This window comes from Triturus cristatus, chromosome 7 (assembly GCF_964204655.1).
Source record: "Triturus cristatus chromosome 7, aTriCri1.1, whole genome shotgun sequence".
NCBI classification, from domain to species: domain Eukaryota; kingdom Metazoa; phylum Chordata; class Amphibia; order Caudata; family Salamandridae; genus Triturus; species Triturus cristatus.
Window position 1 is genome coordinate 428,520,119 of NC_140590.1, and position 14,430 is coordinate 428,534,548.

A 14,430-nucleotide genomic window follows, 5' to 3' on the forward strand; every position below is an offset into this window, starting at 1 on the left:
ACCTGTTACTCTATCTTTTCTTTTCTTGTGTTTTCCTCCTAATCTTTGAAGACATTTGAAGGAAAACATTTGTGAGTGCCCTGAGCGAATGACCAAACTGCTGTTCATGCCTCTGTGGTTTAGTAGAACATGAATGTGTGCTCAATATTTGCAAGTATTTTGAAAGTTAGACGTACTCACATTTTGCCCCATGCCTCTAAAATAGTTGCATAAAAACGACACCTAGGGGCATATTTACGAGACCCTTGAGCCACCGTAGCATCACTTTTTATGTTGGTACAAATTACAAAATCATATTTATGAGGTCACGCAAAGCCACTTTGCTTGGCTTTAAATGGCCTCATAGATATGGAGTAAGGCAAGGCAGTGCAAATTCCTGCATGTCCTTAATCTGCGCTAGGGCGGAATTCCATGGGTGTTGGGGTGGGTGTATCCACACAACACCCATGGATTTTGACACATACCCAAATTTACAAAACCATATAAACCTAGGAAAGCGCCAAAACCTTACGCCTCCCCAGGGGAGGCAGAAGGAGGAGAAATAACTTTATTTCTCCTCATTTTTCCTTTTTCTGCAGCACACATAGAAAGAGGAATAAGCCCCCCCAGGATTGTTTTTGTGCAGGAAGGTTGCCCTTCCTCCTCCAAAACAATCCTCCTGACAACACAGGCACCTTGCACCATTGTGCAGGGGTGCCTGCGTTCCTGCCCAAAAGCAATCCTGCCGACAACATAAGCACCCTTTGAGTGGATTCATAAATCTGGAGTGAGGCAGCAAAGCGCAAATTGCTGTGTCAGCTTAATATGTGCAGAGGAAGCAATCCATGGGCGTTGCGGTGGGTGTTCCCATGCGACTCCTGTGGTTTTTGATACATTTCCAGATTTACACGGACTTGTAAAATTGGGTTTGCATAAAAAATCTTTTACCTCCCGATCAGTAACAAGGAGAAATATCTTTATTTCTCCTCATTTTTCCTCTTTTTTTATGTGTGCTGCATTTCGGATCGTTTCATAAAAAGAGGAAAATACCTAAATATGGCGCATTCCTGCCCTTTCCCTGTGATGCAGGGCAGCACAGCGAGGTAACTTGCTGCACTGCCCTGCGCCACCATTCCCTTAAACATACTATTTGGTGACCATCCATTCGGAGTTACAAAGAAACATTTTCAAAGGAAAATCCCATTATACTGGCAAGTGAATAATATTTTTGGACCTGCATTGTACCTTTTCAACTGTTTTTTGAATCTACAGCAAATTTGGCAGCCTCTTGGATACCCTTCAGTAAAATTATCTCTCCAAGTATGGTGCAAATTGGCTGAGGGAGCTAAAATTATTAAGGGTGGGCACAAAAGATCTATGGCCTCTGGAGTTAGGTGCCAAACTTTACTACAGAGACTTGTCAAGACTCATTATACTGCTGCACCAGCGATTGCAATTCTGTGACTGCGAATCTCCAACTGTCGTAATTTACAATCACAACAATCAATGGCTAAGGGTTGGGCGGATCACAATATCCTCTCTGTATTTAATACATAAATGGTTGTCCAATAGTATTCCAGGAGCGATGAATGTTGAAGGTTTGTGTATATTCACAAACAAGTATGTTCTGTATGGCCATTCACAAACTCCCCTGATCCCCCTTGCCACTCTGGAAAGGTTCAGCTGTTTACTCTAGCCATGGACTAGCACAAATCCGTTACAGGTTGGGAGGGGAAATGGGTCACTCCATGGTTTACTGGGGTGTAGGGGAAAGAACTGCTCTGTGTAGAACAGTATTTCCCTGCAGTGTGTATGTTTGCACAGCGGATCCTGAAATATTTCCCTGCAGTGAGCATTGTTTGCAGGTTGATCCAGCCCTGATGGACGAGTGGAACAATTCTTCTTTCAGTTATTTCACCTAAAGGCTTAAGCTAAGAGTTGTCAGAGGGGTAATACATTTACTCAACACATGTTCTCCTGCTTGACCTTGGAGCACTGGAGTTGGCACATATGTTGCTGCAGCATCCCTGTCGGCACCATATAGAGCTCACATACTGGAGACATGTTCAGTCAAGCTGACGACCACCTGACTTCCATATTCAGAAATAAAATGCAAAGAAACTGATGCCACAACGTTAAAAACATTTAACATTTACTTGAATACATTTATTTTGACACGTTTATTTCACAGCACAGAGCAACAGAAAACAAACACGATTAAAGTCAATGACCTTCAGGGTTTAAGTCGGCATTACGGATAATCTTGGGATTAATGCTTGGAGCCTAATTACTGCACACAAGACAACACTTGAATACACCTTTCCAAATGGAAATTAAGGACAATACCCTTAGCAAATCAGTTGAGGTGAAATCACAAGAGAGCCCGCCTCCAAAGATTTCCTCAGGCACACTTTAGGAGAGTCACCCCCTGGCTTATTTTGAAGACTTGTACTGGCAAAAATAGAATCTTCCAAATTCTTGTGGGCAAATGTTTGTCAATTCGTTGCCACATGATTTCTCGAAGATTATCTAGGGACCTCGAGATTCGCTCCAAAGTGGATAATGGTGAAAAGGCATATGACAACTGGTGTAGATTTTAAGATGTTCACAGTCAAATTTGCTGCAGAGGAAATCTTTGTGAATCGGGCCCCGAGAGGACAAACATTGCTAGAGTCCACGTGATGTAAACAGAGATGCAGAGAACAGTCTTAGAACTCAAAGCCACTTGAGCCTCAGTGTTTCTTCTCTTTTATTCGCTCCTTCACTTTCTGTGGTTCGTACTGAATCAGACGCAGGATCTCTTTGTTCTTCATGATTCCTTGAATAAATTCACCTTCAGATACTTTATCTAGAGAGGAAACAGTAGTTGTTGAAAGCAAACCACTAGGGCACCTCTAAGCAAATTTCACGTTAAGACAAAATAACACGAATTCCAATTCTGCAGAACTGCTCCCTTTGGCGACTCACGTTAAGATGTGTGTATGCCTGTCTACATGTATGTATATATGTATGTACATATCTACTAATAATAGTATTCTGATTACGAATTTGAAGCACAAACATGGCTAAAAAATGCGTTTTAAGAGTTGCTTTTATCAGGATATGCGACACTAATTCACCAAACAAAAGACTTATCATTGCAAACGTAACATGAAGTGAACACGAATATAACATAAATTATTTTCCTACCGTTTTCCTTTTTCCCAAAATATATCCATATCTTTTCAGTCCTTTTTTCAGGTGTGTTTTCATCTTCCGGAAGTAGCTTCTGTTCCTCGGAGCTAATCATTTTGAAAATAGCCTAAATAAAAAAAAGTAATAATAATGATAATTGATTTTACAAAAGTTAGAATAAAAGGCAGGAAAAAGGAAAGTATGCACGTTTTTATTTGCAAGTAAAATATTTACAAGTAGACCAAATGATTTCAGCATCAGAACAAATACCCCTATGTGGTTAAAATTGTTCTAATTGGAGTTCTAAGTATTGATTACTCGAACATGTAATTGATCAATAAGCAAACCATTTGCAATACTTTGTTATTAAGATTAAATAGCAGAGTAAAGTGATTGCTGCTACAAATAACACATGCATCGCTTTTATTCTCCATGTTAAATAACTTTGCAGAGAACACTTCAACGAACAGTAGAACCTTCATATGGTATCTGTTCTAGAATGTTCTGAGACATGAGTTTGATTTTCATCAACATACTTCCCAAGAAAACGGTCGCTACCATGTGAAAAACAACACATCACATGCATTTAATAGCAATACATATATGTGCAATACATTGCAATTAAAGTGCAATTGCAGGGCTACAAATGGGTATTGTAAATTAGAATAAATAGACCCACATTGTTGTAGGAACCGATTTTCAATGCCTTGCTACTCATCCACCTTTAAATTGCAGGCAGGCATGGTTTTGAATGGCAAGAAAAGTATATTTTGCATTCTGGAGAAACCTTTTCATTTTGGGTCAAGGCTGGAAACAGTGTACAAAAACAAGCACCTCACGTGCCAGTCAGTGACAACGACTTCACAATGTGCTCCCTGGAAACATCTCTCTTTATTTCACTTGATGTCATTTCTCACTGAAGTAATTGGGCTTCCATAATCTTTCATAATATGATCACGAAGTGCACCACCACCTATGAAGTGTTTTGTGTATTAGCGTGCAACCTGTGACCTCAGCCATATGTCATTTCAAATGTGGGTCATGGAAGGAGTGTCACGTGGCTCTCTCAATCTCTCTGCCCTTAATCTCTATGACGCGCTCAGTGGGTCTCTCAGGGTCGCTGTTCCCTGTGGAGACTCTTGTTAAGATGTGTGTGTATGCATGCACGCCTCCCTACCTAAATGTATCCATATGTATAGACATGATGACAACATATAAATCTATATAGCACATAAGTAAGAAAACATATACACTTAAAACATTTACGTGCAGATGCCTCACATAGTGTAATAGGCGATTTAATAATAATGTTGATCCGGGAGGGGTGGTGGTGGGGGTGGGGTGTTCAAGACTCACGAGTCTAGTGGTTATAATGCTCCTCCCTCCCTCAACAATTCGATACTGGGATACACTACACATTACATTCTGTACATCTGCCTATATGGATTATGCCATGACATTTTTCACGTGTGTTCTAAAATAATACTTAACCCCAACATAGATGCAAGGGGTTAAATTAATTCCTTATGTAGAGCACATTGAGAACACAGTGAGTGAAGCAATTATAAGGTACAATGTGTGAGACAGTAAATTGTTGTCTAATGTCAAGTTCGCTCTACTATGGTAATAAATGGCATTTGAGCTTTGCACAGTAGTAAAAAAAAGTGTGTTTATTTGTACAGTTAATCTAAATGACATGTTATTGAGCCACATTTCTGTTCACTACCACAGCATTAATATAGAATATATATGGCCCCGTTATTGCGAGAAACTGTGATAATAAGCACACAATCACACATGGACTACTACCCTACAAAGTTCAGCCTCCATATTAGTTCATATTAATACCACATTGAAGCGAGATTGACATAAAAAAAACACGGCTTACTGCTTATCACATTGAACATTTCACGAATTTACCCACGGAAACAACGCTGCTAATAGTAATTTTTCTTCATTTAATGAATGTAACCCATTGCATCCTGTTTCAGTGCATTCATTTTACAATAAAGGCACTTGAAAAACGTCATGGCCGAACCCATATCTGCAGATGCCCAGAGTATGATATGCTAAACATGACCATTGCTCGTGAATCATGGCCCCTCTTGATAGTAATAAATAGCATCTACATGTACACAATAAATGTATAATTGCACATATATATGTATTAATATATATATAATATACACATATATGTTTGAGTGTATATATATTTATGTATATATATATATATAGATATATATATATATATATATATATATATATATATATATATATATATATATATATATATAAATATATATACATACATATATCCACACATACAGATCCATAAACATGAAGACTTTAAATATTTAAACCTACATGTAAATCTATTACATAGAAACACAGAAAATATATTACATTTAAAACGAATTTTACTTTGTAGTTGCAAGTACCTATATTGCCCTAGTATCGACGTTAAACACATAGCACAGAAATATGCATTTGTATCTACTCACAAATACACAATGAGGAAAACATAATGCAGATACAGACTCTCCCTCACACAAACATACTGACTATGGACACACCCAGCTGTATGCACATATATGTATGCACACACACATTTATATATACCCAAATATCTGTATATTTGTCCATGAGACATCGCCACATGCTATTTCTAAGAGCGACAGTGCACTGACATTTGAAACATCCTCTTAAAAAAGTGTTGAAGGCTCCAGACAATATATTGTCAACACATGCAGTTTTTTTTCTTCTGCAGGACACGTGGTCTGTGATCCTCTCCCAGCTCTGTAGATATGGCATTATACTGTTCTTTTGATATACAATGTTGATGCATGCATGCATCTTTCAAACTCTGGACCCGATTTACATTGAACAGCCATGAATGTAAACCCATACGCATACAGCTATGCACAGGGGCAGACTTACACATTGTAGAGATGTTTATACATTCCCAGTATTATGCCTGCATAGCTGCAAACAGGGAATGCAATGTAACATTTTCCTGAATTATTATTTCTCAAATATGGAGCTGTGCTCACACTACAAATCAATACTGAGGAAAGACAGAAAAGTGTACACGTGTATTTATTTATTTTTATTATTTTTTCTGCTTTGCAAAGCCATTTTACTCTGTGGACAAATGCCAAAGTTGACATCCCTACGAAGGGTAGGGTTTCGCATTCTACCTCCTACCTTAAAATTCGAATTATGCGCCCTGCTAGAGCAACTACCTGACCATTTCCCTGGTGGAAAGATTCAGACAGGAGTGTGTGGGCTTTAACATGTCCTCAAGGGGAGCCATGCCTTAATCTACCCGCTCCACGCCCGTTGAGCGGGCATTACTGCTCTATAAATACACACCATGATGACAAACAATAACAGAGTAGTAAAGGTATTTATTCCCGTTTGGCAAATTTCTGTGGCTACCATTCAGACCTAAATTTAGCCATGTTCAACTGTAAGCGTACCTACATGTATGGCTGAAACGGCTTTGCTATCCGGTCCTACGCTCTTTCCGATAGTGCATGTTAGCTGAGCACTTGCAGTCAATAAGCGCTTTATGAATGATACTCCTGTGAAGTTAGAAAATCTGAAATCTAGGCTCAGCCTGTGGGACAGTGAAGCCTCCTCTAACTCATACTTCAGACCCAACACAGGCGAGAAAGATAAGTCTTCCCTTGCAGCTCTTCCTGTCTCAAGGGTGACAACTCCAATCCAAGTGACTTTTATATTCATATTTCGCTTGCTATGCATAAATAATATAATTATAGGTGAAATAAATCCATGTCTGATGTGAACATTCGACAGACACCTCTTCGCATGAGTAGCCGTGCAGTAGAACGCAGAAAGCAATTTAGTTTCACTATTAGATGTGTACATTTTGGAAACCGTACCAGAATCTTTAAACTTTATTTGTGTATTCTTCAAATTGCCTTCGTGCATTCTTTAAGCTGTCTCTGCCTATAGGTTCAGTCTGCTGCAAAGCGAATCTGTATATTATGTGTATGTTGAACACCTCGTTGTTGAATATTTGAATGTTACAGGTGACAAATCCCCATTTAGAACATCTCAGCTAGAGTTTCATGATTGACAGATAACAGTTGCAGAACTTACCGTGACAATTTCTAGGATTTCTACTTTGCTGATATGCCCATTGCCATCTACGTCATAGAGTGAAAAGGCCCACTCCAGCTTCTGGTTGGTTTTCCCGGAGGATGTCATATGAAGTGCGACGATATATTCCTTAAAGTCCAAGGTGCCATCGCTGTTGGCATCAAAGCTTCGGAAGACATGCTGTGCATACGCCTTTGGATCCGCATCTGGAAAGAACTTTGCATAGATGCTCTCAAATTGTTGCTTTGAGATCCGTCCAGTAGGGCACTCCTTCAAAAACGTCTGATACCAGGTGCAGAGTTCATCCTGTGAGTACTTGGTGTTCAATTGGAGTTCTTCTAAAATTTCTTTGGAGAGTGCGCCGCTCTTGCTGTTTCCCATGGTTGAAAGACCCTCACTGCTGACCAAGGTGCACACCACCCTTGTTTTACAAATGCCGCCCTCCGCTCTCGACTCCACAGGGAATTGACCTGAAGGCAGGGCATTTAAATCCAGATAAAGCTTTTTAAGGATTATGAAGACTTAAACGTCATCCAAAAGTCGTTGGTCCACTTTGTGTTATTGCTTGTTAAAGGCATGTTAATTAGGTTGTAATATTCACTGGTATATCCTCCCTGCACCATCACTCAACCATGTAGTTGTACATTTAAAGTGGGCACAATAAGGACGATTTTAAATTCAGCAGAAACATTTAAATATGATGAATATGAGGTGCACCAGCCAAAACCCAAATGTATGTACATTCAGAATGAAATATTTGATGCTTACATTCTTTTATACTCTAAAATACTTTCTTCTATCACTAAATAATAAATTAATTCTAATATTGCATTTCAAAGCTCAATATTAGCATGCTTTCTAACAATTTTTTTCATTCAAGTTCAAGTACACGGTATGGTCAAAATATTGCAACGCACTCCTTCATATTTGAAATATTTAATCATACTGTATTATGAATTCAAACAATTTTTAAATTTTTTTAAAATCATGAAAGTTAAATTACTCATATATTGTTCTTTCTTTAGGGAAGATTGTCAGTTATTCAGGGTAATGAAGCTGTCCCTCAAGCTGTAAGACAACTTAGCAGCAATACAATAGTACAGTGCATTGCATGACTGTATTGTGCTGTTAGGAGTCTTGTCATATTGTAAGCTTGGGACATCATATTTTGGTAGGTGTGGCTAAGTCTTGTACAGTGTATACTCGAATTTACTATTGCTCTAAAAAAACACCCCAAGCAAACAACAAGGACAATTTGTAACATTTCTCACTATTGATTCTCCTCTTCTAGCCAAAAATAAACTTTTTGAGACTACGTAAAAGGCTCCTTGAGCTGCAAATGCGGGAAACAAGGGTTGTGGTAATATTTTCAGATCACAAAGACTACTCTACTATGGAATAAGCATGCTTCACCATGAATGTCTTTTCACATTTTTTCTGATTCGTATGAGAAATATCGTAACAGTCCTGGTAATGGAGATTTTCCTCTCACCAGATACAAATTGTGCTGTGTAGAGATGAGAGAACCTTAGGCTAGATAAAGTATCTTATCTTGATTTTCTAGCTCTCACTGGTCGCCAAAGGAGGCAGTAATGAAAGAGGTGATAGTTGCACTCTAAACTTCATCCCTTGGACCGGGTGTGCTAAGCTGTGGCAAAAAGTCTGCAATCACCACTCTTTCTTTAGGTGCAAAGCTGCTTTGATGTTGTGCTCACCTCAGATTTCTGCTGACAATAGTTTTATGAACACAAACTGGTGCTGCTGTTAAAGAGAATTTGGGTCAAAGAGTGTTGCCATACATTGCATAAGTAACTATGAAAACATATAGTAAGTGTGCATCTTATTTTTATGAGGAGATTCTGATATATTATATGTTGTGGTTGTGAGACCTCACTGTGTAATACACTCAGAGACCTGTCTTGGGTCGAGTTGGGATAATTTGTCAAACCTTGGGTCAACTAGGCCTGGGCGGAGTTTGCAGAGTTCTGCCAGGCGGAACTCTGCAAAGTGCCCAAAAAACTCTGCCGCGCTACATGGAGCACCACATGTGACAGAGTGCGGTACCGTGTGCTGCTTGTGCTGATTCTTAGTGCCAGGAGTTTGTCCCACACTGTAAAAACAGCACAAACAGCCCTACGTGTCGTGCCACAGGGCACTGCTTCCTTCAAGTAGATATTCTACTCGACGGACAGCTTTCTCAACGCGAGTGGCAGAACGCAAGCAGTCACAATGTACCATACCACCCAAGTTGAGAAACCTAGCCAGGACGAGGTCTAGCAGGTTATTTTTCCTGCTCGCACTCATCAATTTAACATTGGCAAGCCGTGCCAGAGAACAAACTCCGATCTACATTACGTTGAGGAGTTTTTCAAAAATAAAACCCAGCGGTGAGGGCTTCCAACCGGTGTGCACAGGACAGGATTATTTCTATATCAGTTCAATGTTATTAATCCAAACAATCACGCTCAACCTTCTGTAGCCCACCGCTGCAGGACCACCTCCAATGAAAAATACCACAGCAGGATTTATCGAGCCGGCTGCATGGAATGAGGTCGTCTTAGCTGAATGGGGCTTTAATTGAAGGGATTGGACTGAAAATAAGTAAGATTCTTTTACAAGACTACCGAAATAGCTGCTTTCAGGGAAATCATTGTTGAATATGGATGCTGATATATGTGAGAATTACTGATTGGGAATCTGATAGGCACGGATGACTTCATGAAATCCGGTGCTTATGACATTTTGGAAACCATTATTTTAGAAGAAAAGTCAAAAAAATCAGAGTCTTTTGCATGATAGGTATGATGTAGCGCCTAAAGGTTTTGAAAATTGTAGGGGTGCATCATATTCACTGTTAAGTGGCACCCGCATATAATTAATGTATATTTAGTTATGCCGTTCGAGATGTATTAAGAAATGTATCAGCTATATCGCAATGTAGAAGCGTTAGGAGATGTGAAAACATATTGTGAAATGTATTTCGCAAAATGCATAACGATTAGTTCCTGTTTAATGCAATGTATTAGGCTAAACGTGTAACCTGATTGAAGTAACTCATGTATGTAATGTAATGTAATTCGGTTTTGTATAGCGCTGGTTGCACTCCATGGAGCATCTTTGCGCTTCTGAGTACGAGACAGGATCTGATGAAAAGATTCTTATGATGTTTCGGAGATGAAGTGTTATATCAGATTTTTACATTTTGTGTCAGATAACGTATAGATCCAGGTTTTGAGGGTGCTTCTGAAAGAAATTTCTGTGGAAATTTGCCGAAGGGAGGACGGCAGAGAGTTCCAGGCTTTGGATCCCAAAACTGCCAGGGACTTGCCTCCTTTGGTTTTAAGTCTGAACTTAGGGATAGTGAGAAGATTCTCATTTTGAGATCTCAGACATCGTACAGGGGCATAGTGTTGGAACATGTTTTCAATGTATTTAGGTCCTGTTTTGTTAAATGCTCTATAGGTAATTAGCAGGATTTTAAACAACACCCTTTTGTGTATTGGCAGCCAATGCAGTATGTTCAGAGCTGTTGAAGCTGAGGTCCTTCTTTTCCAGCCCAACACTAATCTGGCCGCTGCATGTTGTACAATTTGCAGTTTATGGCATACTGTCCTATTTGTTCCCGCATATATACTATTACAGTAGTCAATGCGGGACGTGATAAGGGCAACCGCCACCGTCTTCCTTGCTGCAAAAGGGATCAGATCGAAAAATGTCCTAAGTCCCTTTATTATGCCGAAGCAGATCCCTGCCACGGCATTTGCTTGTTGTTTAAAGCTCAGAGAAGGGTCAAATTTTATTCCCAGATTACGGACTGCATTTGCTGTATTGGGAGGGACGGTGGCGTCTTCTGGCCACCATAGAGTTGGATTGAAGGAGTTGTTTTTCCAACAGGTAGGATCTCAGTTTTCCCTGAATTGCATTTAAGATGATTTGTGCTCATCCAGTGGAAAGTAGCCTTCAAACAGTTCTGGAGTCTGGCTTCTGCTTGGCTGGATTCATCCTCCATCACTAGGATGAGTTGTGTATCATCTGCATATGCGATGGTAGCTATGCCGAAGGATGATATGAGGGCAATCAGGGGAGCCATATATACATTGAAAAGTGTCGGACTCAAACACGAGCCCTGTGGCACACCTGAATTCAGTGGGATTTCTGCTGATCTAAATTGGCCCAAGGTAACCACTTGTCGTCTGTTTGTCAAAAAACTCTTTAGCCAGCTCAGTGCCTTGCCCGTTATTCCTGCCGCGGTTAGTCGGTCTATCAAGATGGTATGCGACACCGTGTCGAAAGCCGCGGATAGGTCTAAAAGTATGAGGACAGCTTTTTTTCCCTGGTCTAGTGCTGTTCTAAGTGTTTCCACGGAGAAATTTAGAGCCGATTCAGTCGAATGTTTTGCTCTGAAGCCAGCTTGGTTCGGGTGCCAGATGTTATTTGCCTCTAAAAAAGAAGTGAGCTGTTTATTTACTTCCTTTTCTGTAAGTTTACAGAAAGTAGGGAGTAATGAAATTGGTCGTAGATTGGTAAGAATAGCGGGGTCTGATAATGGCTTTTTCTGTAGGGGTCTCACTGCTGCAACTTTCCATTCTTCAGGGACTACTCCCTGGGAAAGTGAGGAGTTAATGATATTATTAATGATCGGATTTACGATCTCCACCATGGTGTGGAGGACGTAGGGGGGGCAGGGATCAAAAGGAGAACCAGATTTGATTTTAAGAATTTGGCTCTTGGATTCTTCAAGGCTGACTTCCTGAAAGAAAGGTAACTGGCTTATTGTGTGATTATTTTTATTCTGTAACTCATTCAGGGAGAGGGGATCTGGGAAGTCTTTGATGATCGTTTGTATTTTCTCGTGGAAATAGTCCGCGATATTATTACATAGGGTTTGCGAGGGGGGAATATCTCTCTGCATGTTCTTTGGATTTATAAAAGAATTAACAATATTAAAGATATCTTTTTGTTTATTATTACTGTTATTATGTCGTTTATCCACGTATATGAAAGTAAAAGCACTCATTTTAGAATGTGATTTAATAGCGTGTTTAACCTAGTAGAGGCCCGAATTCACATATATCGTTGAGAAGAAAGGCCTGGTATTCCTTATGTTAGCTGAATGCGGTAGGCCGCGATTGATTTATTCTAGTAGAGGTTTGGGCTGCAGTAAATTGTAAAGTTAAAAGATGCGAAGTATTTCTCCATCCCATGATCTCACCGCAGGTGCAAGGACAGTTGGTTCGTTAGTAGAAAAGGTCTTTGTCTAAGAGTTGAATTATGGGGAAAGCCAGACATGGGAGTGCATTGGAATGTGCCAATCGCAACTCCTAGTGCCGACGGTGTCTGGGACTCAAGGCCAAGCTGATGGACGACGGAAGATGGACAGAGCTGGATGGAAAATTACTGGAAGAAGACCTGGTCGAGGAGGTGTGCCAGAGGGCGTGTTCTGTGGTTTGGGGTTTTGTATTAGGGACAGCGCCCCGAGGGTTGAGCAGAGAAGAGGTAGGCGAGGAGCTAGAAGGAGCGTTTAGATCAAGCTCTCTAAGTGAAGACTTCTTAGGAAGCTCACTTCTGACACCTTTTTACGATTTCTTGGGTCTTAAGGGAATGGTAAGCAGGGATGTCATCTAGCATAGAGTAGGGAAAGAAATGCTTTGGTTTAATGATTCCTAATATCGACATTAGCTTGGTAGTTATCTACCTCATGCTTTTAGAAGCAGTACTTTTGTTTATATTTAGTCGAATGCGGATTCTTCGTAGAGTGGCATTTGTATTAGTAGCCATTTACCTATTGTGCCTTGTGTTAAGGTGCCTATATCTGCAGATGTTTTTCCTGATAATAAAATCCCGAGAGAAATAGAGATTGAGTTTCGAGTCCTTAATTATGTCAAATTGCGGAAAGTATTCTCTGATAATTGTGTTTGCTCCCTCCACGCTATTGGGCAAGTAAAAAGGTTCAGTCGACCAGAGTGGGTTCTTGGAGATAATTGGAAACAAGAAAATTGGGCCCCAGCAGTTGGTAGCAGATTCGGATGGTTACTTCCGATAGCGAGGGACGATTAGATTAGGATAAGTGATCCTTGAGACCCATAGATGATAAGTGATGGTGAATCATCAGATGGTGAGCAGCAGACGACGGCAGATGATGAACATTGACGGCGAGTAGCAGTGCGGCAGGAAGCAGCAGTTCGTGGAGTGAGTATGAATAGGATGAGATGTTGTAGATTGCGGTGTTGATTTGTTGTGTGATGTCTTGCAGAGTTGGAGTGAATGTCGAGAGATTGTGAGATCAGGCTGTGAGCGCGCGCAGCCCGGGAATTGTGGTGTAGAAGACACCCGCGGTAGATTTTGTTGACCACCCAAAGGAGATCGTGAGGTACCATAGATCACCTGGACCGAGATAGGGGGAGCGAATGTGTGAGTGCATGACAACTCGACGCTGGTCGTGGGTTGCTGTATGTGGATTTGAGTATTTGTAACCTATCAGAGGCGAACTTTCTGCCCAGACGGGGACAGACAGTTGCCAACCGAGGTCAACAATTTTGAGAGACTGTGGACGAACAGTCAGAGGTTGTGGACGGACAGCCAGAGAAGTAACTTGTATTTCAGCGTATGCATGGGACGAGTGCAGGCGTGAGACGTAAACAGTAAGGAAGGGGAACTGCTGCGAACGAAGAAAGGTGACGTCGGAGAGGGTCGCGCTGTGATAGGCTGGTTGGTGTTAGTTGCGCTGTTATTGGAGGGTTCGACATCAAGAGGTAAACAGTGTGGGAGATCGAATTTTGTCAACCATGAAGTGATACTCCAGCACATTACATGGCAAAGAATGTGGGATTGCACACGATAATTTGGCTTGAGAATTGGCATAAAATGACTCAAAGTGAAGGAGAATTAGCATTCCCGAGGTATGGCTCATTCAGGTTAGCAGTGTTATACCAGTTGAAGTCTGTGATGGCGGGTTTACAACCTCTGCCAAGGCCAACGCAATTTGAAGCACTGCATGTGTGGATTAGAGCAGCACATGATAGAGAAAGAGGAAGAAATCAGGAAAGGGTGAAAAAGTCGATCAGGGCTTTCCAGGATGCCAGATGGGATGCAGCGGAGAAAAGGTGGAGAGTGCAGGCGATAGAGGGAGATAGACTGTATCCCTTACTGATC

At 40.7% G+C, this 14,430-nt stretch overlaps 1 protein-coding gene across 1 annotated transcript; it reads right to left on the minus strand.

Moving 5' to 3' along the window:
* Positions 1 to 2,119: 2,119 nt before the first annotated feature.
* Positions 2,120 to 10,091, minus strand: RCVRN (recoverin). The gene is made up of 3 exons (XM_085616723.1): positions 7,279 to 10,091; positions 3,169 to 3,280; positions 2,120 to 2,827 (listed from the first exon to the last, which is right to left on the minus strand). Exons 1-3 carry the CDS (start codon positions 7,657 to 7,659, stop codon positions 2,712 to 2,714), a joined length of 609 nt encoding a protein of 202 aa, XP_085472849.1. The 5' UTR covers positions 7,660 to 10,091; the 3' UTR covers positions 2,120 to 2,711.
* Positions 10,092 to 14,430: the final 4,339 nt, after the last annotated feature.